The following is a 21,944-nucleotide window of genomic DNA, read 5'->3' on the forward strand; positions in this document are numbered from 1 at the left end:
ACAAGAAGCAACTTTTGTTTAAAAAAAAATGGGACAAATGGAAAGTGTGATGTATGGCCTGTCTAATGAATGTTTGTAAAACACCAAACCACTAAACCTTGCAACAACATTTTGGTTTGTCAAAAGAATTGGTGCATTAGTGGTAATTAGGTAATGCAAAAATACATAACAGGCAGCACAAGCAATTTTGTATAATGGTTTATATATTAAGTAGCCATGTATTGATTTAACCAAATACTTTATGAATGAAATGTTTCATTTATTATTTTCTATATTGAGATTTTCATATCTGTTAAAAACAAAGATGATAAGTGCTTCTATATTAAGTGTTAAAGCACAATAATGAGATAATAATGAGCCATTAGTAAGCTCCTGAAAATATATATTTGTGAATTTTCTTGTGACAGCATAGTTAACTGACTAGCTGATACAGCTGTTGTAATCTTAGTGTTGGCTATGTAAGGGTGGGCAAGTTTTTAATTCGTTTTGTGTTTGTTTTATGTGAGCTGCTTGTGAGTTTACAGTGCTCTTAAAGGAAACGGGATTACAGGAACCCCCCTCAGTCATACTTCAAATCCCAGAACTGGCCCATCATTAAAATCACATTCTTTTGAGATTAGCCATCCAGTCTATTTTTGCTACTACTTGCTGTTAAAAAAAAAAAGACGACTCCTGCCCATTTCAAAATGTTATCGTTGGCATGTTACCAGTTCAGAAGGGGAAAAGACCTGTTATGTATGTAACACTAATTAGACTGAGTTAATATTTTCACTTGCTGTACTGAAGCCATTGTATTTCACTGTTTCCTTCTGCTTTTTTTTGTCCATCTACACTTGGTGGTTTTTAAAGTTTTACACTTCATTGACTCTTCATGCATCTTAACCTCTGGATGAACTGAGGGGAGTGGCTCTTAAGAGCTTCTTGAATGGCTGATGTGTTGCCTTTATGTCTGGGTTAAAACACTTTGCCAATGCTGATGTGCAGAATGGATATCAGAAATTGATACTCGGAAGACAACTTTTCCTACCTTTACATAGCATTGCATGATGATAATTATAAGCAGGCTCTACCCAGTCTTTGCCCATTTATCCTACATCAAATAAAAGATATCCTTGAATATAGACGTAAATTAATCTTGCCTCATGATTACAACAAAGATCTTTTAGATCCATGATGTCATCATTTAAAAGTCCAGTCATTGCCTAGAGGTGCTACAATTTCATGGTGTAGACATTGTTTTTGTGACAGAGCACCATCTGTTTCATCACAATTGCTTCTGACTGTGCTGCTGAACGTAAGTAGAAGGATCAAGTCAAGTAATCCATCTTTTAGTCAGCAGCCACAGTTTGTCAACAGATGCCATGTTATGTTCTTGCACTGATATGATTGCTGGGACACTATTAAACTAATCTCACTTGTCTATTTGTAGTTAGATTGCTATGTGTGTCAGCCAAGTGAGAACGGGAACTGTGAGTTGTTTGCTTGAATATTTCATGCTGTTGGTCATTTGGCCTGGGTCGTTTGAAGAGCCCATCTGCCTCTCACAGTCAAACAGCTTTGTCCTGGAGGTTAGCAGCTGGTCAGAGTCTAATGCTTTTAAAAATGGACCCAGCTCCTCAGTCTAGATTCTGGTACTTGATATTGAGTCATTTGGTGTGTATTTGAGCTTCTTTTGTTTTGAGACAAAAAAAAAATAACTTAACTGGATAAAAATGTTTTGAAAAAATGTATATATTTAAATTATATATTTTAGTCTTCTGCCTTTAAATGGATGTACCAGTGTTATATTGGCATTATTTATTTACTTTTATGGTATTTTTTAATATTTAGAATGAGTTTTTATTTATAAGCCTATATGTTTACATTTTAGAATTTTTAATAGTTTTTAACATTTTTAATAGGCTAGGTTTTTTTATATTAGTATTTAGCTTTAATTTGTTTTTCTTAATTTTTGTAATTTTAGGACTTCAACTTAGTTGCCAAGACATCATTTCTCATTTTTGTTTAAGTTTTTTTTATAACATTCATTTGATTTTAGATTTCTTTAAATTAGAACAATTTGTAATCGTTTTAGTTAACAATAACAGTGCTTGGATGAACATTATTTGCTATTTGGTATTACTGTCTGGTGTTGAATGTGTCTCAAAACCTGAAGTTTTAGGTCCATTTTACCTGAAGATTTTAGATGTCTATGTCTGCTGAAAGAGACTATATTACTACCTAGAAGACCTCAAAGCTGGAAATTATAAGTTGGAATAATTTTTTCCATATTCATTTCAAGTCATGATGAACCCAGCCAACCATCTATGAGGTGAATCATAACATTACAAACTTTGAAGCAAAAAAAGTACTTGAAAATCGGATAAAAATATTAAGGTACAATTATTGTAAATTATTGTAAAATATGCTTATATATTCAAATATCACACCCCATATCAAGTATTTTGAGAGTGTAGGGAGACCGACTCTATAGAGGGTATGCATTGACGTTATTTTCCCGCTGGACCGAGTGGCAAAAGAGCCTGCTACATGACTGGATTTAATAGGGTAAACTGAGAAAACGTGAGTAAAACTAACGATTATCAGTTTAAACTAAAGGTTGGACTCTAAGTTTTCCTTACAACTTACCAAAGATCCAGTGATCCATGGATATTAACATGCAGCCAGGAATTGTGTTTTCTGGCATTCAAATGTGCCTGATTTCGACGCCGGGGAAATACATAAAGCAAATTTTCCTGTGAACACTTTATATAAATACAATATAGGGTGATCACTTGTCAATATTATATATATCGTCGTATCATCCAGCCCTAAAATTTGTACAGTTTTTTTCACTGTTTATTTAAAAACATCCAATTATGCATAATATAAGATGGTAGTCGAGTGAAAAGCTGTCTCACGATATCGCCATGACGGAGCGTGAGGGTGAAATTAGCATAGAATAGGCCACCATTCACCATACATTCACATTACATTACAGGCACCGCCTCCACTGTCATTTTGCTGTTTTTATAAAAATAAAAACTATTGTAAACGTCTGCTCTGCTCATCCAGCACGAGTTTCAATCGCACACAGTGCAGCAGGAATCACGGTTCACTGATTGCGTAGCGATGTGATAAATGTTTTTCGCACCGACGTTCTATTTACACGGAGTACGTACGATCGCGAATCCCTAAGTGAAAGTAAAACATGAGCTCCCTGATGTGTGCAAATTAGGCCTGTCTCTCAATATCAAACCTATCTCTTGACTGTGTATTTGTGGCTCTGGTCTGTTTTGGTCTCTGTTTGCACTTTAAATATTGAGAGAGTACTGTAACGCCTGAAGAAAGACAGACAAGGGTGGCTCCTTTTCTGAACTTTTAATCGGCCAAACCCAATCCCACCAGCCTCACTCGCTCATTTCTCTCTACCCGGCCTTTTTAACCCTATAACTGCTGGTGCAAAATAAAACAGCTATTTCACAACAATTATAAAGAGAGTCTGTGCACTACAGTACTTTGATTATGGTTGCACTTGCATTTATTGTTTGCACTTAATAAGACTAAGAAAAATGTTATTTATTTTTGTTATACTGTTTTTATTTCTATGTTCAATTTCTGGAAAGTAGTTCAGTCAGGAGGTCACACACAGCCTCAATCAGAAGTTCTGGAAGCACATAAATGTACAGAAAGGTCTGAAGTAGGGATGTCCCGATCAGGTTTTTTTGCCCTCGAGTCCGAGTCCGAGTCATTTGATTTTGAGTATCTGCCGATACCGAGTCCCGATCCGATACTTAATACATAAAAAAAGAATAAAGAAGAGCGAAAAAACAGATCCAGGATGTTCCTTATTTTTTATTTAATTCACCTTATTTTAACATTCAACAACTCTGTTAACAAACAGAGCACTTCTGTGAGGTAGCTTGAACAATCAAGTAATACATAAATTCTTCACTTTTGGACTTTAGTGCAACAGTAAATATAAAAAAAGTCTAATATATAAACAAATAGCACCTCAACTTAAAATACCCGGCAGGCATGTAAACAAATAAAAAATAAAAGTGCTACAGTGTTTGCAAAGCCAGTAATGTGCTTTTAGGAACTGCACTCCTAACTCTTACGCCAGTTTCACACTGCACTGTTAGCAGAGCGTGCAGTGCGTATTTTTTTCGCCGCCCATGTTAACAGATTAAACCAGGCTTTAGAGCATTCACACCGCGCGCAGAGGTGGCGCGGCAGTGCGTAGCAGAGCAGAAGTGCCGCGATCGTTTCGGCGCCGAGTCTATTTTTGCTGCGCCGCTTTTGCTGAATTAAAGTGACAATACATTGATCATGGCCATAATACACCGCAGTTTTATCCAAAAAGTGCATTGATGATATCTATTGTGTTTTAAACAGTCAATCAAATGACCAACAGCAATTTAAAAAGAAAACAAATGTCCAAAAACAAACTTGTTGCCAGAACAATAAAAACAAAGATGAACCAAAAGTTATATGAAATTATTAATAAAATAAGCTTCTTGACAAGTCTTTTTTCTTAAATGTATTTGAAAACGAAAAAAAGCAATGCCAACTTATCCATTATAGAGTACTCTGTCTGTAGCCTACACAACCAGCGGTTCAGCCGCGCGTGACAAACGCTGCCAGTGTGAAAGCAAAACGCGCGTGTCCTGCTCCTGCTCACCATACGCACTGCTCCTGCGCTGCTTACGCTCTGCTAACGCGTGCAGTGTGAAACCGGCGTAACTCTGTGCCACCGCATAACTATAGATGTGTTAAAAAATAATGAGAATATATATACATATATATCCGAGTCCTGATCGGGAGGTAACGTCCGATTCCGATCGAGTCTGAAAACACGTGATCGGGCCCGATTTCCGATCACGTGATCGGATCGGGACATCCCTAGTCTGAAGTGACTCCTGTGAAATCATACAGGAGAAAAGCCAGTCAGTGTATGTGGCAAAACCTTTTACAGTGCTTGTATATTGTTGTCTTTCAATGCATTTGATAATTTATACTCATAAAGTAAAACTGAAATTACATTATTTGTTAAAACATTTCAAAATGCACCTGCAGACTATTTTTCCAGTCATGAACTTTGTCATTGAGGATTTCTATAAAATATTGTGCAAAAATCTCATCTCGTCTCATTCTCGTGAACCCAATCTCGTGTCTTGTCTCGTCTTGTGAGATAAGTGTCCATCACACCCCTAGTAATTATTTAATTGTTGAGTTGTCAATACAATATATAGGGTATGATTTTACCCCAAAATTCAACATATTGACACAAAATAAAAAATTTCTTGTGCGTTTTTTCTCCAAGTGTGCGTAAAGCTCATTCTGGTTCTGATTCTGAACTGCAAATCTACGTTAATAAAGGCCTTCTGGAGCGAAGCCAGGGGTTTTTGCAGACCCATAGTTATAACTAGGGCTGCACAATATATCGAAAAATTATCGTTATCGCGATAATAGTATAGGCGATATCCGTATCGCAGAGAGGTGCGATAAATTGCATTTATTTTATGTGCCAAGCATTTGTGTGATGCATGCATGCATAGGTTGTTTATCCAAATTCGACCAATCGAAAGGGGGGGCCTTACTATCTTTATACCCGCCTCCCCAGTAGGTGCTATTATGCTATTGACTAGATCGGGCCCAAAGGGGAACCTAGTGGCTCAGAGCTCCACTGATCAGATTTTCCTCGCTTGTCTCTACTCCCGCCATTAGTTTTTATTTTAAAATAAAAAATAATGGCGGGAGTAGAGACAAGCGAGGAAAATGACAACAGCGAAGAACCTGTGCCTAAAAAGAACTGTACGTCTGAAATATGGCAATATTTTGGCTTCAACAGAGAAGACGTGTCATAAATGCAGGTACTGTGCAAGGGGCCGTTCACATATCGTGTCTAAAAACGCATGGAAAGCGCGGCCGCGCCGCTATCTCCTTCTTTCCACAAGTGCTTACGTCTGTCATTGCTATGCAACCATGACCTGCGTGAGCTTGCGGAATTCTGAAAAATTTAGATGTTCTCATCTCATCTCGTCACGGCATAGGCGGGCCTGGAAAAATGTGCTTCCATTTTGAGCGCACTTGCCGCGCACCTGCATGTGAAATAACGAATTTGCACGCGCAAAAACGCGATATGTGAACATAAGTGACGGTGTCACTAAGTCGTGCCGAAAAATTTGGGCCACGTCGAGAGGAAACTAATCTCCACAATCATCTGGAACGCAACCTCAGGGAGCTATATGAAGACTTCAAAAAGTGTAAGCCCAAATCTACCAAAACTGCTAACGAAATGCCAAGTAACAATAACATAGTCTCACAGACAACCATTAATCAAAGTGTTGCATGTGTAACGTTAACTCCTTATGAAAAAACTGAGATATTCTTCTATTAGCCTACCCATTTATTTTAGGATGATCATTACATATGATAAAAAAAAACTTAATAAAAATAGCATTTCTCTAGGGAATATCGCAATAAATATCGTTATCGCAATACTCAACAACAATATCGCATATTTTCCCAGTTTCGTGCAACCCAAGTTATAACTTTATAATCTAAAATAACTAGCTTCCGCCAGACGACCGTATACTACGCTAGTCGACTTGCACCACATGAGTAACCCGTGACGCATGTTTGACGTAGGATGTAGGAGTGTCGTAAGCTTAAACGTATCTTGCGGTTTAAACTAATAGGGCTGTGCAACAAACTGAAGTTACTCTTCAATTATTTAGAAATCCTCCGACATTTCTCTTCAAAATGGCTAATTTGCGACCAGTGTTTTGTTTTGCTCTTTCCTCTGAGCGTCATTACGCTGTGCGTCGGATCAGGGGTTAGTCTTCCACAGTAAATCAATGCGTACGGCCGTCTGTCGGAAGCTAGTGATTTATAGTTTATAAAGGTTTAAATATGGATATTTTTCTTACACAAACGCATGGCTTTGCTTCAGAAGGTCTTTGTTAACCCCCTGGAGCCATATGGATTACTTTTATAATGGATGGATGCACTTTTTTGGGCTTCAAATTTCCTTCAGCCATTCACTCTCATAAAGCTTGGAGACAGGACATTTTTTAATATAACTCAGATTGTATTCGTCTGAAAGAAGAACGTCATATACACCTAGGATGGCTTCAGGGTGAGTAAATCATGGGCTAATTTTCATTTTTGGGTGAACTATCCCTTTAACAACTTTATAGCTCACAGTAAGTCTGTCTTTATAGGTTTATAAGTAATCGTTATTTCCCTATGGAGAAAGTTAATGAAGTTTTTACTTCTGGAACCTAACTGGCACTTTAAAGACATGGACGAATGGAGTCTTTAAACCTCTTTTCCGATGTTCATGGGGAAACCTTTTTTTTTATTATTATTATTTTTTTAAACTAATGCCAAGTATGTGATGGAATTTATGATGTACTTATCCAAAAATGTGATCTAGTTTTGATCATCTAAAAACCTTCCATGTTAGGTTCAGCTAAGAATGATGCAGACTTCACTCCCTCCTTGATTATAGGTCAGGACGTTGTGTTCATCATACTGCAGTTGCCTCAGAGGAAAGCTGTTACTCAAATGTGCTTTGCTGTGCAATAGTCCTTGTGTTGTCATGGAGATTGTTGGCATCCTGGCAGATTTATGCATGCGTGTGTGTGGCAGCCCAGCTTTTCTGGAAAGAATGTTATTTCTAGAAGTGTGAATCTTCACTTGCCTCACGATCCGATTATAAAATGATTCTTGATGCATCTTTTCCTCCAATTGCTTTATTAATAACAATTACTATATTAATAATCACAATATATATTTTTTATTATATCATTGTTATTAAAAATAATTATTTCAAAATAATAATATATTGAAGTAATTCTGTATAATTCATTACATATATATATATAGCGCTTTTCTCTGCACTCAAAGCGCATTTACATAGAAGAGGGGAATCTCCTCAACCACCACCAATGTGCAGCATCCACCTGGATGATGCGACGGCAGCCATGTTGCGCCAGAACGCCCACCACACACCCCAGTTTACTGGTGTAGAGTTGTGTAGCTGACCGTTCTAGCGCAATAGGCCTCTAAAGAGAACTGAATTCAGGATTGCATGGTGTAGAGAAGCAGCTTTCTGTGTGCGTGCTTTGGGTGTGTCATTCAGTGCGAGTAACACATTGAGATCGTTTTCATGTCTTATTGCACTTAATAACACCTAACTTTTTTTATATCAAGCATGTCCTGCACTTTATTTTTTCGTTAATGCATGTTCTTTTTGTAAAAAATTTTTTTTACACAAACAGGGCCTAAAACTAAGTTTTTGCCACACCTCCCAATGGCCGGTAATAATTTATAATTGTTTATACTAGGCCTACTTCATTACATTTTTTAAAAATCATTTGGTTTTTATGCTTCGATGCAGAATCATTGACATCAACTTTGTGATGCATCATTAAAAAAAATTATATTCCACAGCTCTTATTATTTCAGTGCTTTTTTTCCTTCAATTTACGCAATCTTTGAATTTCTGCTTGTTGCAGAGATTCTCATATTTCATAAACTGAGCAGAAATGTTCAATTTGAACGCTGATAATCTGAGAGCCGGGATTCTCCCTGATTCATCCTTTCAGTTTAATCTCAAATGATAACTGCTATTCAGCATAGTGCAGCTTGTGTAATTGGGGTCACTGGAAAATTCCATTGCGAGTTCTGAAAAACATGTTTATTCTCTGGGAATTCTCTTTTCCTGATTCCAATACCTGGACCTGCTGAGAGGGAAATACCACAGATAAAATATCCCCATGCTGCTTTGACCCAGATCATCGTGGGCTAAAGAAGATCCTACCAAGATAGTGTTGATTCAAAAACACAGAAAGAATTTGTCTATCATGGTGTTTTTCATTCAGAAATTCCACTGGTTTTGCAGAGCATGGAGTAGACAAATGTACAGTGATGACTTCTTTAGTGAGTGAAAGGTGCAGAGGAGGAGGGAAGGGAAGACCACTCATCCGCTCATGCTTGAGCAGCCGTATGCCCATATAAGGGTGTGTGACTCCATGGCAGAGTCCCCGTGGGGTCTGTTCATGCCCTGTCCTCAGGTTTGAGGAGGGGGGTGGCGAGTGTGAGCACTATGCACACTGACAGATGGGAGTCGAGCCAGAGGGAGGCACTTCTTTATCTCTCTATCTGTCTGTTAGAAGGTCTGGGTTTATTAGCACCGTTGCGATGCGTGAGGGCCGAAGAGGCCGCTGTTTTAACTGGGATCAGTGATCTTAATCTTCAAAAGAACATCAAGGAAAGAACGTGCAACAAGAACGCCGTCTGGTGGGAGGGTGACCGTGAGTATCAGTTTATGCTGACAAAGGAGGAAAGAAAGCTCATTTCAAGCCTTCGCAGGGAAAAAGGTCAACACATGTTGATATCAGCCCGTCTTTTGTCAGGGGAGCTCTATAGAGACCTGCTTTGTAGATGAGTTTATCATGAAGGCAGTTTCCTTTTTCCTTGACAAATGGATTGTTAATTTGGCAGCTTAACTTGTGTGACAAGTTTTTTTGGTTTTTGCCATTCTTTGCTTGCTGCTGCTATGTTGTTTGAATGTTGTTTCTTTTCCTTTTCCGTATTGTTGAAGATGTAGGCTACATAAGCACTTATGATTTGTCTGTGATGTGTTGAAAGACTAATTTTAACAACCAATGATAACCATACCACATTGTAGAAAGGTGCTGTAGAAACAGTGTGCATTGCTGTCATGTGCATATGAGCCTCTTTAGAGAGAGTGTCTCTAATGGTTCCTGCCCTCCAGTGTTTTTGGGTTGTCATTAGTTACACTTGGCTGAAATTTCTCTAGATATTTAATCCCCCACTTAACATAAAACAGCTGTGAAGTGCATTTTAAATCTCACAGAGAGCTATCCATGATAAATGTATTGAAATGACTGATTCATGTCATTGTTTGTTTATAATCATTATCTAGCACATTTTAATCTTGTTCCACAGTGACTTGTTTCCCCATCAAGAGAGCGGTGCAAACTAGATTGCAGTATATACACCTTTATAGTGAGATGATTTTTATCACAACTTGCTTGAAATGTGAGAAACAGTTTGCGTGGTGAATTACCGTTTACATTTTATGCTGTCAGATTGATACAAAATATGTGGTTTGTTTTCCTCATTCCACACAACTTGACTGATTTGGCTCTGTATGTTTTGTTTTTCAGAATCAAGAATCAAGTGGATGATCTAAAAGCAAGCATACATTCTCCTCCAGAAAAGGTAACGCTGAACAGCCTTCCCTGAGAGGCATCATGTTAACAATGGCAATATCAGATTTACAGTCACAATTACACTTCGATTAGGCTTGTTTGCTGTGTCTGCATAGGCTCAATAAACTCTGCTCCTCTTGCCACAGTATGTAACATTTCCGTTCTGTGTAAGCAAATGAGCTTAGAAACAGCCAGACGTTATTACAATAAACAACTGCTGTAAACTCTGAATGAAAGCTGTGGTGTTTAGCCTCTACAAAGCAGGAAGTGTTGTAGTAGTGTAGGCCGGTGCCTCTCGTAACATGAGGAATTGATAAACACAAACACGCTCACTGTGGGAACCCCATTAGGAAGTGAATAAACCAGTAATTTGTGAGGTTGTTAGTATTGCGGCTGTATGCAGGACCTGAGCAAGACCAAGCTCTGTTTAAGCCCAGCCGAGATGCAAAAGTTCATTTACTGCTCTGTTTATGAGCTGCTCAGCAGGCAGAGGCTAACAGAGGTCTTTTCAGCCACGGATAAAGTGGATTATTGTTCTGCTCGCATGGCCTTTAATTGCAGCATACATGGTTTAATTGCGAAGGACAGACGCTTTTGATTTTATCTTATTCCAGAAGCCATGGGGGTCTCAGTGTTAATGTACACCCAGTGCTGGGCTGAACTTAAAGGCAGAGTTTGTCCAAAAATGAAAATTCTGGCACCTTGCTCGCTCTCTTTTAGTTCCAAACCTGTATAAATGTCTCTCTTCTATGAAACATAAAAGATCTTTTGAAAAATGTCTCTCTTTTTTTGGCCATAGAATGGAAATCAATGGGCTCCTCTGTTGCTTGATTCACAATGTTCTCCAAAAGATCTTATTTTATGTTCAGCAGAAGAAAAAAGTCATACAATTTTGGAACGACATGAGGGCGAGTAAATGATGACAGAGTTTTTATTTTTGGGTGGACTAATAAGACGATCCCTTTAAATCTCTTCTACCTGTGACAACTTGCATCCTGTGACAAAAAATATTGTTATTAGTTTACATTTTAAAACCTAGGGCTGGGACAATAAATTGATGCATTGTGAATCGAGAAATGATTCTGGATCGATTCCAATTTTTTCCGAATGCATTGCGATTCTCTCTTGAATCGATTCTGAGCTTATTTTTTAACAGCAGATGGCACTGCGTGCTTTGGAAACAGCCGTAATCTGCTGGCTTCCAGTTCCTTACACACACACCACTTGAACCTTCTATAAAATAATCATTCATAAAGTTCAAAAAGGTTGAAGCAAATTACAAGGGTGTTTGCAGTAGGCTGTATAGATTAATCTCATGTCATAAAAGCATTCTGAGGTGCAAGTATATTCTCAGACTCAACCGAACGCATGAGCGCTCTTCTTCGTGAGCATTTGAGCGTGCCGTTAAAAACTAGCCTAGAGCGCTATCTGCTGTTGAAAACTAAGCTCAGAATCGATTCGAGAGAGAATCGCGATGCATTCGGAAAAAATTGGAATCGATCCACGAATCGCGATGAATCGATTTATTGTCCCAGCCCTATTAAAACCATACACGTGCAGCTAGTACTAATATCCTGCACCAATTATTAAAATTAGGCAGTTTGTTTTTACTCTAGTTTCTTTAAACAGGAAGTTATTTTGTGTGACACTCCCTCGCCAACTTTCCTGGTTATTCCAGTACATAAAACATGTACTCGTACCCCTCACGCTTCACTTTTTTTCCATACTGGCTCTCAAAAGCATGTAAGAGCACTTGTGAAATATTCGTCAAGGAACAAACTGAATTGGTTTTCATTACACTGCACAAACGACTGCCAAGGCCCCTCCAACATTTTTACAACATAAGGTCACCTCATTACTAATGCAGGTCAAGGCCTGTGTGCATGGGTTTTCAGATGCATTTGTAATGTTTTTTAATATGCAGATTAGAATGTGGGCAGAGAGTGCTGGGTTTGTGCATGTTGTGCTGTGATGATTCACTCTGTATAATGAATAGGGTTCATAATGCTTGGCACACACATGCACGCTCACACAGACATGGCTTAGAAATGGCCAGACTGTTCTGTGCCCGCTTTGTTTCACAGCCACCAAAGTGACGGTTTCTCATGCTTTTGCAAGTGCAGTTGTTCCGATGGTTGGAGCACTTTAGGTTTGACAGGAAGCTTGTTTGAATCGCCTGCACTCATGTGTAGCGGTTAACCACATACAGCAGAAACGGTATTGTCTTCACATCCTCTTGCGCAGAAGAGCATCTGGAGGATCAAACTGACTTGAGTATGTAACTTTGTTCAAAAGAGGTTGCGGTTTTATTTATTTTTATTTATTCTTTTTTTAACTTACTGATAGATGTGCTACACACTCAACCACCGATTTAATAAATATCCTAGCTAAGATTAGATTCATGAAAGTGCCAAGTTTTTGTCTCCACTACTGTAAGCTGAGATTCACTGGCACTGTTGCCAGATAATGATGATATTATTATAGTGAGCACTTGCTCCCTCTGCTGGAGCAGTGAAGAGACACTGCCATATATTTAAGTCACCAAGAAATTGCAGCATTTGTTAAAAATGATTTATCTGTGCCCATTATTTTTTAAATTCATGTGCCCTCATCATTTTTTAGTCTTTGATGTGAACCAGTGCGAGGGCATGACAATAATCCCTCCCCTCCAGCCTGTCAGTCACCTGAGATTGCAGCAATTAGCGACGATTCAGTCGATTTCCAGTGCATAAAATCAAGCCAATGCCCTACATTTTATACGTCACAATAGGGGTTATGCTCAAAAAACTTCTGTAATCTGTAAAACGGGTCACATTGCTTCCGGTTTGGGTCTTTTTATGTGCTTTGTTAAATATAGAGCTGTTTTACTCTAGATACCTTCAAAGGAGTGAGCAAAGATGCGCATAACCGATGTCCATCCCATATGCAAGTTGATTTCTAAAAGTTTTTTATTTTTCTTCTCACTAACATTTTGATATTTAAATCGCATAAAACGCCCACGGTAAAAACAACTATACATGTCACCGTCAGTTCATACTGCTGTTAACACTTTCTCTGACAAGCGGATGCAATGATGAGAACTGTTTTCCTGTTCATTCATGTGAAGTTCAGCATAAGCCTATAGAGAAGAAAAGACTATTACATTTTTGTTTCGTGATGACTTCAATGCATTACAGCAATGATCACCTTTGTAGCACTGACAGAAACGATAGTTGCATCCCAATTCACAAACTTTTGCTTTATTGTATGCTGTTTTGCAGTATATATAGTGCGGGTAGTGTTCACATTTAAAATTCCAAAAAGAAAAATACAAGTCACATTTTAAATACCCGGATGATGCACTTAATTAACCGAAAAAACTAAGGCACTGTCCCAAATGGCACACTTCATATGTCTTGTCGACTTACAATGGCTGCCTCGTGCACGTGTCCGTTAAGTCCATGAGACCTTAGGGTGTCACTTTGTCAATTTATGTTTCAGAAGGGTGGTCACATAAATGCGGCGTTACATTACAAAAGTGAGGACTCGTAGGAAGGACTCGAGTGCTTAGGATGCCATTTAGGACCGGGCCCAGTGTGGAATGTTGGACACTTCATGCACTCAACTGTTGCAGCTTTAATTACATAGCGGGAGGGGGAGGGGCTATTGGACCTCAATTTTGAATGACAAAATAACCTTACATACACTACATCGTTGAGTACATAGTGTATAGTGCGTCATTTGGGACACAACTAATGTCACCGTTCCAATCCTATGAGCTCTGGCAACATGTGGACAACATCATGTGTTTATAGAGTATGCACTTGTCGTGCCTGCCTGCGTAATGATATATACAGTGAGGAAAATAAGTATTTGAACACCCTGCTATTTTGCAAGTTCTCCCACTTGGAAATCATGGAGGGGTCTGAAATTGTCATCATAGGTGCATGTCCACTGTGAACATAATCTAAAAAAAAAAAAAATCCAGAAATCACAATATATGATTTTTTAACTATTTCTTTGTATGATACAGCTGCAAATGAGTATTTGAACACCTGTCTATCAGCTAGAATTCTGACCCTCAAAGACCTGTTAGTCTGCCTTTAAAATGTCCACCTCCACTCCCATTTATTATCCTAAATTAGATGCACCTGTTTGAGGTCGTTAGCTGCATAAAGACACCTGTCCACCCCATACAATCAGTAAGAATCCAACTACTAACATGGCCAAGACCAAAGAGCTGTCCAAAGACACTAGAGACAAAATTGTACACCTCCACAAGGCTGGAAAGGGCTACGGGGAAATTGCCAAGCAGCTTGGTGAAAAAAGGTCCACTGTTGGAGCAATCATTAGAAAATGGAAGAAGCTAAACATGACTGTCAATCTCCCTCGGACTGGGGCTCCATGCAAGATCTCACCTCGTGGGGTCTCAATGATCCTAAGAAAGGTGAGAAATCAGCCCAGAACTACACGGGAGGAGCTGGCCAATGACCTGAAAAGAGCTGGGACCACCGTTTCCAAGGTTACTGTTGGTAATACACTAAGACGCCATGGTTTGAAATCATGCATGGCACGGAAGGTTCCCCTGCTTAAACCAGCACATGTCAAGGCCCGTCTTAAGTTTGCCAATGACCATTTGGATGATCCAGAGGAGTCATGGGAGAAAGTCATGTGGTCAGATGAGACCAAAATAGAACTTTTTGGTCATAATTCCACTAAACGTGTTTGGAGGAAGAAGAATGATGATCCCTACTGTGAAGCATAGGGGTGGTAGCATCATGCTTTGGGGGTGTTTTTCTGCACATGGGACAGGGTGACTGCACTGTATTAAGGAGAGGATGACCAGGGCGCCATGTATTGCGAGATTTTAGGGAACAACCTCCTTCCCTCAGTTAGAGCATTGAAGATGGGTCGAGGCTGGGTCTTCCAACATGACAATGACCCGAAGCACACAGCCAGGATAACCAAGGAGTGGCTCTGTAAGAAGCATATCAAGGTTCTGGCGTGGCCTAGCCAGTCTCCAGACCTAAACCCAATAGAGAATCTTTGGAGGGAGCTCAAACTCCGTGTTTCTCAGCGACAGCCCAGAAACCTGACTGATCTAGAGAAGATCTGTGTGGAGGAGTGGGCCAAAATCCCTCCTGCAGTGTGTGCAAACCTGGTGAAAAACTACAGGAAACGTTTGACCTCTGTAATTGCAAACAAAAGCTACTGTACCAAATATTAACATTGATTTTCTCAGGTGTTCAAATACTTATTTGCAGCTGTATCATACAAATAAATAGTTAAAAAATCATACATTGTGATTTCTGGATTTTTTTTTTTTAGATTATGTATCTCACAGTGGACATGCACCTACGATGACAATTTCAGACCCCTCCATGATTTCTAAGTGAGAGAACTTGCAAAATAGCAGGGTGTTCAAATACTTATTTTCCTCACTATATGCTATAATAGAGTAGAGTTATAACTTTGAAATGATGAAGCATCTCAGTTACTCAATAACAATACTGGAGTGTGATTTATAACAGCTGTTATAACCTCATTTGAAATGACAGCATTTACAACAAACTATTTTATTCTCTGGCTGTGAGGGAACAATCTCTTAAGTACAAATGAGAAGAGCAAAGTAAAATTGACAATGTCTTAAGTCTCTTGTGTGCTACATGCTTTTCCTGTTTTCAGTTTTTTGGTGTTTATTAAAAGGCTTGTTTTTTACATATGCACGTTGCATTTAAAAAATAGTTAAAAGTACCAGTATACTCCTTTTATCTGTCAGTTATGTGCCAATTTAGAGTGCTTAGATTTTCTAGAACATGTTACTGAAACATTTTCTGATGAGTTATTGTTAAACAAGAAGTATATTACAGCTCTAATTGCATTTCTCACCATTCTCGCTATATTGTTAATGAAGTCACTGTTTTTTTTATTGTGATTCATTTGTTTTATTTGTATTTTTCATCATTATATCTTGATTAGGTTTCGCTGGAATGGGTAATCTTCTAAAAGTCCTTACAAGGGAAATAGAGAACTATCCACATTTTTTCCTGGACTTTGAAAGTAAGTTTTGAGGAGAGGTGGAGTCTGGGGTTGGCAAGACTCTATAACCAGCTGTTTTTTCCCCCAACAGTGGCATGAGGAGCTGTACTGATGGTCTCAAAGCTCTTATGAGACAGTTTTCCCTCTTTGCTTTTTTGTAGTGAAAGTTTATGCTTCCTGCTGTCCAGGGCTGCATTTCTCAAAAGCATTGTTAGCCCAAGTTGATCGTAGAGAGCATTGGTGGCAGTTGTTCTATGATCAACTCACAATGCTTTTTGGAAACGCAGCCCAGAGCAGTTGCACTGACACTTTGTTTAAAAGCTTGTCCTGCGATTTAACTACAAAAAAAATTGCTGATTTCTCAAAGTATAAAGAGAAAAAAATCAATTTTGTCCATGAGAAGCTGAGGGAATTCTGTATGTTGGAGCATGAGAATCACTCTTTAACGCTCAGCTTGACTTCCTGATTACTGTCTTTGACATGCAACACCTTTCTCTTTTTCTCTCTCTTTCTGCCTTTTTTCTTCTCTTTCTCTTCTTGCTTTTCTGTTTCAGAAACCAATGGGGAATCTGTTAAAAGTGCTCACTTGCACAGAGCTTGATCAGGGGCCAAACTTTTTCCTTGACTTTGAAAGTGAGCAGAGCTTTTGCCTGGCCTGGTGTCTGTCACTTTTTCCAGCTACTAACATTTTGCAAGTACCATTGTCAGAATTGTCCTTGAAAATCTGCTTGTCACAACGCAACAGCAAAACAGAGCTTCACAATGCTTTTGCATGTGCAAATGCTTTGTGCAGATGAGGGCAATATGTTTGCATCTCTCATCTTTTTACATAAAGTCTTTAATTCTAAAAAAACTCGGATTGCAAATACAAAGAAGATTCTGAAAATCTGATTTGTTGTTGGCAGCCTAAATGTGCATGACTTACCAATCAGTGTTTGTAACTAACCCCAAATCCAACATGGCTATGTATGTCTATGTTGCATGATCCATTCTCTTTAAATGATCTCCTTACTCTTTGCAGCTCCTGCTTGTTCTGTGATATTTTTCTGGTCTCTGTTTTTGTCTTTCTGAAATCTCAGAACTTTCAATCCTTGCCCTCTGTATACTTATCGAGTAAACATTTAAATCCTGTGTGACTATGTACTCAAACCCAATTATATTACACTAAACATTGGATTTTGATTATTTTTCTGTCATAAACTTTGAACAGAGCTTTACCCAAAATGTTCAACATTTCCTGAGTATTTGCTAGATTTGAGAGTGAACTAACTGAAGTCGGGGTGTTGTTTTTTGATTGTGATTCAGTGGCAATATAACCCATAAACCTTTACTTTTGAAGTCTCTGAGAAATGTTGAATTATTGGGAATCTCTGGTTTAAAGAAAGCAAATATTTTTTTAAATGCAAATGTCACATTTATTTGTTTGTTTTTGTTGTGACAATACAGTGCCCCTAAAAATATTTGGGTGCTTAAGCCGCAACTTAATGTATGAATGTTACATTACGTTAGATGACAAAATATCAAACCAAGTGTCATTTATTTTCAAGAAAAATGACAAACACAAACCATTTCACCTGAAAAAGCAAAACATTTCACTAGACAAAACTTGACAAAAAGCTTGCGCCAGCGCAAACCCTATTGTCCTTATTGTCCCTATTGTAACCCAAACTACTGTCAGGATTTACTAAAGACACGCAGTGAAAAATTAGTGCAGAAAAGGCGTGGACATGGTTATTTTTGCGGCTGACATTATTGCATATACATTTGTAGGAGTTTCCCTTTCAGACACAAAATTTATGGTAGGAGAGTATTTAAGTTAATCATGCAAGGTTAATTGACCATGGCATGTCTTAAACCAGATGCTAATTTGCGTTGCGCTTGGTAGATTGTGTTGGTCATTATGGAAATGATCTGACTCAGTCTGTGTTCTTTAATTTGCGTGTCATCAGTAGATCACACGCAGAACTCTCCACTCCCATCTGTGCTTTTTTGGAGTTGGGTTATCATGCTAATTTGCCCTGTTTAGTAAATCTGGCCCGATAACTCTTAAACAAATGATGTGAAGATCAAAATTGAAGTATTTGGCCACTTTCTGGTTGTCAAATTTAGTGGTGGTTACTATTCTAGGACACCTGTGTGAACTGGACATTAACTGAGTAAAATAAAATAAATAATGACTTGGTTACAGACCTACTAAAAATGAGATGGTGAAAATGGCTGTTGGAGATATGTAGAGCTAAAAAAGCTCTATCCTCCATTAGTTTGCAGATGCCACTTGGTTTGGTATTATATCTAATGCAGTGAAATCCATTGCATGTAATAATAGTGTTTGGCAGTGCATAATGAAGTTTGTTTGTGTCAGACGCACAGCCGACAGACTGTGAGAGAGAGGTGTGGAACCAGGTGAATGCTGTTCTCCAGGAGTCAGAGAGCATCCTGACCGGCCTGCAAGCCTACAAGGGGGCGGGTCAGGAAATTCGAGATGTACGTCCGATTGTAATATTTCTGCTTTTTCTTTGTGGGTCAATCAGTTGTGTTTAAAGCATTTTGTGGGTTGTATTTCTCATGCCACTTTAAATCATGTGATTTGTGTGTCATTTTAGGCAATACAGAATCCTAATGACATGCTCCTTCAGGAGAGGGCTTGGAACTCTGTGTGTCCCCTTGTTATCCGCCTAAAAAAGTTCTATGCTTTTTCATTGAAACTAGGTACACTATTCATTTAGAATCACCTATAGCCACATATTTTCTCCTTGACCAGTAAAAATGTAACGTAAGCTCTGTGTATCCTCTCTCCTATCTTTCATGTAGAGGAAGCACTGAAAAGCCTTTTGGAGTCTCTGACGTGTCCGCCGTACACTCCTACTCAGCACCTGGAGAGGGAGCAGGCCCTTGCTAAACAGTTCGCTGAAATCCTGCATTTCACCCTCCGCTTTGATGAGCTTAAGGTGCTTTTGTCACACACCACTTTTCATATTAGGGGAATAAAAAATAAAAAAACAATTTATTGCTCTGTTCTGGGAATTGCTTATTAAAATGTGTAATTTGTTTAGATGAGAATTCCAGCCATCCAGAACGACTTCAGCTACTACAGAAGAACAATCAGTCGAAACAGATTAAACAACATGAATGTAAGTGCAGGAACATGAGTCATGACATGACGTGCAATATTCTGTGAACTGCAATTTCAATGTTTGTGTGTGTTTTTCTTTTTTTTTTGTTCCTGTATCAAGCTTGATATTGAAAATGAGGTCAATAATGAAATGGCAAACAGAATGTCTCTGTTCTATGCTGAAGCCACACCTATGCTGAAGACCCTGAGCACGGCAACAACAAACTTTGTGACGGAGGTACTGCCTGCTGTCCTTCCATTACATTCTATTTCATCTTCATTCTCTCGCTTTTTCTACAGTCACAATTTTAGCTCTTTAATTTCCCTCACAAATACTGTAGAACACTACCATTCAAAAGTTTGGGGTCAATAATATATTTTTTTAATTAAAGACATTTATACTTTTATTCAGCAAAGACACATTAAATTGATCAACTTTTACATTTTCAAATAAATGCTATTCTTTTGAACTTTCAAAGAATTCATTGAAAAAATGGATCACAGCTTCCACAAAAATATTAAAACTTTTTTCAATATTGATAATTGCAAATGTTTCTTTGAATTTTCAAATGATCCTTCAGAAATCATTCTGTTTTACCATCACATAAAATAAAATATATTAAAATAAAAACATTTATTTTAAATAATAATATTTCACAATATTACTGTTTTACTGTATTTTTCATCAAATAAATGCAGCCTTGGTGAGCATAAGAGACGTCTTTTTCCAAAAACCTTACTAATCGCAAACGTTTGAACAGTAGTGTATAATAATCAATATACATGCATTGAAATGTTTGCTTTAATTATTCCTATGATTCTTTTCTCTGTAGAATAAGACATTACCTCTTGAGAACACCACAGACTGCCTGAGCACTATGGCAAGTGTATGCAAGGTCATGCTGGAGACACCGTGAGTACCTCAATGCTTTTTTAATATTGCTGTTTTAATTAACATCATATTTCACATATGTCTTATCAGATGCCTTAAAAACAATCCAATAAAATCATGGGAATTTCTATTCTAAAATTTAAAATGGCTTTCAACGGCTATTGGTGGCTGCTTGTGTACAGTAATAACTTGCTGATAACATCAGTCTGTCCGCTGAAGAAAACCGCTTGTGTGACTCTTTGGGTGGCAGTCAAGTATGCTTTTCTTTTGATTAAGCATTGACAACTGGAAAGATCATGGAAATTAATTTGTCTGAAGGTGTGAAATGCCTGTTTTGAAGTATATCATTATAACAATGAGCCCTTCTTCTGCTAATAGAGAGTACACGAGTCGGTTCAACAGTGAAGATACACTTCTGTTTTGTATGAGGGTGATGGTGGGGGTTATTATCCTCTATGACCATGTGCATCCCAACGGTGCCTTCAACAAATCCTCAAAAATTGATGTAAGTCTACATTCTCATATTTTTCCACATTTGATTGTGTTTAAAATGACTTTTCCGCCATAATATGTGATATACATACTTTTCCCAGATGAAAGGCTGCATTAAAGTCTTAAAAGATCAACCAGCAGATAATGTTGAAGGTCTCCTTAATGCCCTCAAGTAAGTTTCCCTTCCTGTTCTTAAAGACAAGTTCTATGGTTTGTATTTATTTTTTAAATCTTTTTTTTTTTTCTCCAAAGGTTCACCACAAAACACCTAAATGATGAGTCTACTCCAAAAAATATCCGAACGATGCTCCAGTAATGGTTTTAAGTGAAGTGGGTCAATATTCTGACCTCAAAAGATGTATATGTTTACATTTATTTAAGGACTTGATGTTAATACTTGGGTGTATTTACATAATCATTCCCTCCAAGTTACTGCAATGTAAAGAAAGCAGACCTTTATTCTAAACAAATTGCCTATACTGTCGACAAGCACAAATGAATAAAAACCAAGCAGCCTTATGAAAATTCATGGAGAAAAAAAAATCATTTGCCATTTTGTTTTCAAATTAATAACCGTGATCATGTTAACCAAAGGGGCTGATGCATTGGTTGTGAGTTACAGTGAAATCATTGGCTAAAGTGTTGTCATTATTGAATGAGTAAAGTGTGTTGGGATGGTTGTGCTTTTGTATTTTGTATTAAGACGAGATAAGACCAGACCAGTTCAGTTCAGAAAAATACCATAATGTGATGTAACCAATTTTTTTTTTTTCTATTTGTTCCCAAATCTGTGGTTTGGCTGAAGGTGGAGATGTCAGCTTTTATTTTTTGTTATTACGTGATGTGTGTTCTTCATGTCTTTGTGCCTCTTTGTTTCTAACATATTCAATACTCATCAATACAGCTTTAAAATCTGAAATAAAATTGACATTTTGATTATATTTTTGATTAATGATCTTTAACTTTGAAAAAACAATTATGTGTGATATTTTGGGTTGTGTTCTACTAATATGCAGTCAACACTGGTCCAGTGTGGGTTTTCCAAATATACATGTTTGTGCTCTATTTAACAAAGATGCCCTACTGTTCAAAAGTTTGGGGTCACTAAGATAATTTGGGGTAAATAATTTAATACTTTTATTCAGGAAAGATGCACTAAAATTGACAAAGGTGACAGAAAAGACTTTTTGCATTGTTACAA

General features: G+C 37.9%; 1 protein-coding gene across 5 annotated transcripts in view; it reads left to right on the forward strand.

Moving 5' to 3' along the window:
- The window catches only part of fam49a (family with sequence similarity 49 member A), a 37,789-nt gene extending 16,105 nt beyond the window's left edge, over window positions 1-21,684 (forward strand). For 2 of the 5 annotated variants that reach the window (XM_084091161.1, XM_084091163.1), the window contains exons 2-12: window positions 10,185-10,239; window positions 16,188-16,268; window positions 18,610-18,731; window positions 18,851-18,956; window positions 19,059-19,195; window positions 19,301-19,378; window positions 19,481-19,597; window positions 20,193-20,272; window positions 20,630-20,756; window positions 20,845-20,915; window positions 20,996-21,684. In XM_084091161.1, coding sequence (XP_083947287.1) covers window positions 16,199-16,268; window positions 18,610-18,731; window positions 18,851-18,956; window positions 19,059-19,195; window positions 19,301-19,378; window positions 19,481-19,597; window positions 20,193-20,272; window positions 20,630-20,756; window positions 20,845-20,915; window positions 20,996-21,059 — 972 coding nt within the window. In that variant the 5' untranslated portion in view covers window positions 10,185-10,239; window positions 16,188-16,198 and the 3' untranslated portion in view covers window positions 21,060-21,684. Of the gene's footprint in view, window positions 1-8,999; window positions 9,306-10,184; window positions 10,240-16,187; window positions 16,269-16,801; window positions 16,881-18,609; window positions 18,732-18,850; window positions 18,957-19,058; window positions 19,196-19,300; window positions 19,379-19,480; window positions 19,598-20,192; window positions 20,273-20,629; window positions 20,757-20,844; window positions 20,916-20,995 lie in introns of those variants that run through there. The other 3 variants (XM_084091160.1, XM_084091162.1, XM_084091159.1) reach the window with 3 other exon arrangements.
- Window positions 21,685-21,944: the final 260 nt, after the last annotated feature.

This window comes from Abramis brama (genome assembly GCF_963993115.1).
Source record: "Abramis brama genome assembly, chromosome: 18".
Classification (NCBI taxonomy): Eukaryota; Metazoa; Chordata; class Actinopteri; order Cypriniformes; family Leuciscidae; genus Abramis; species Abramis brama.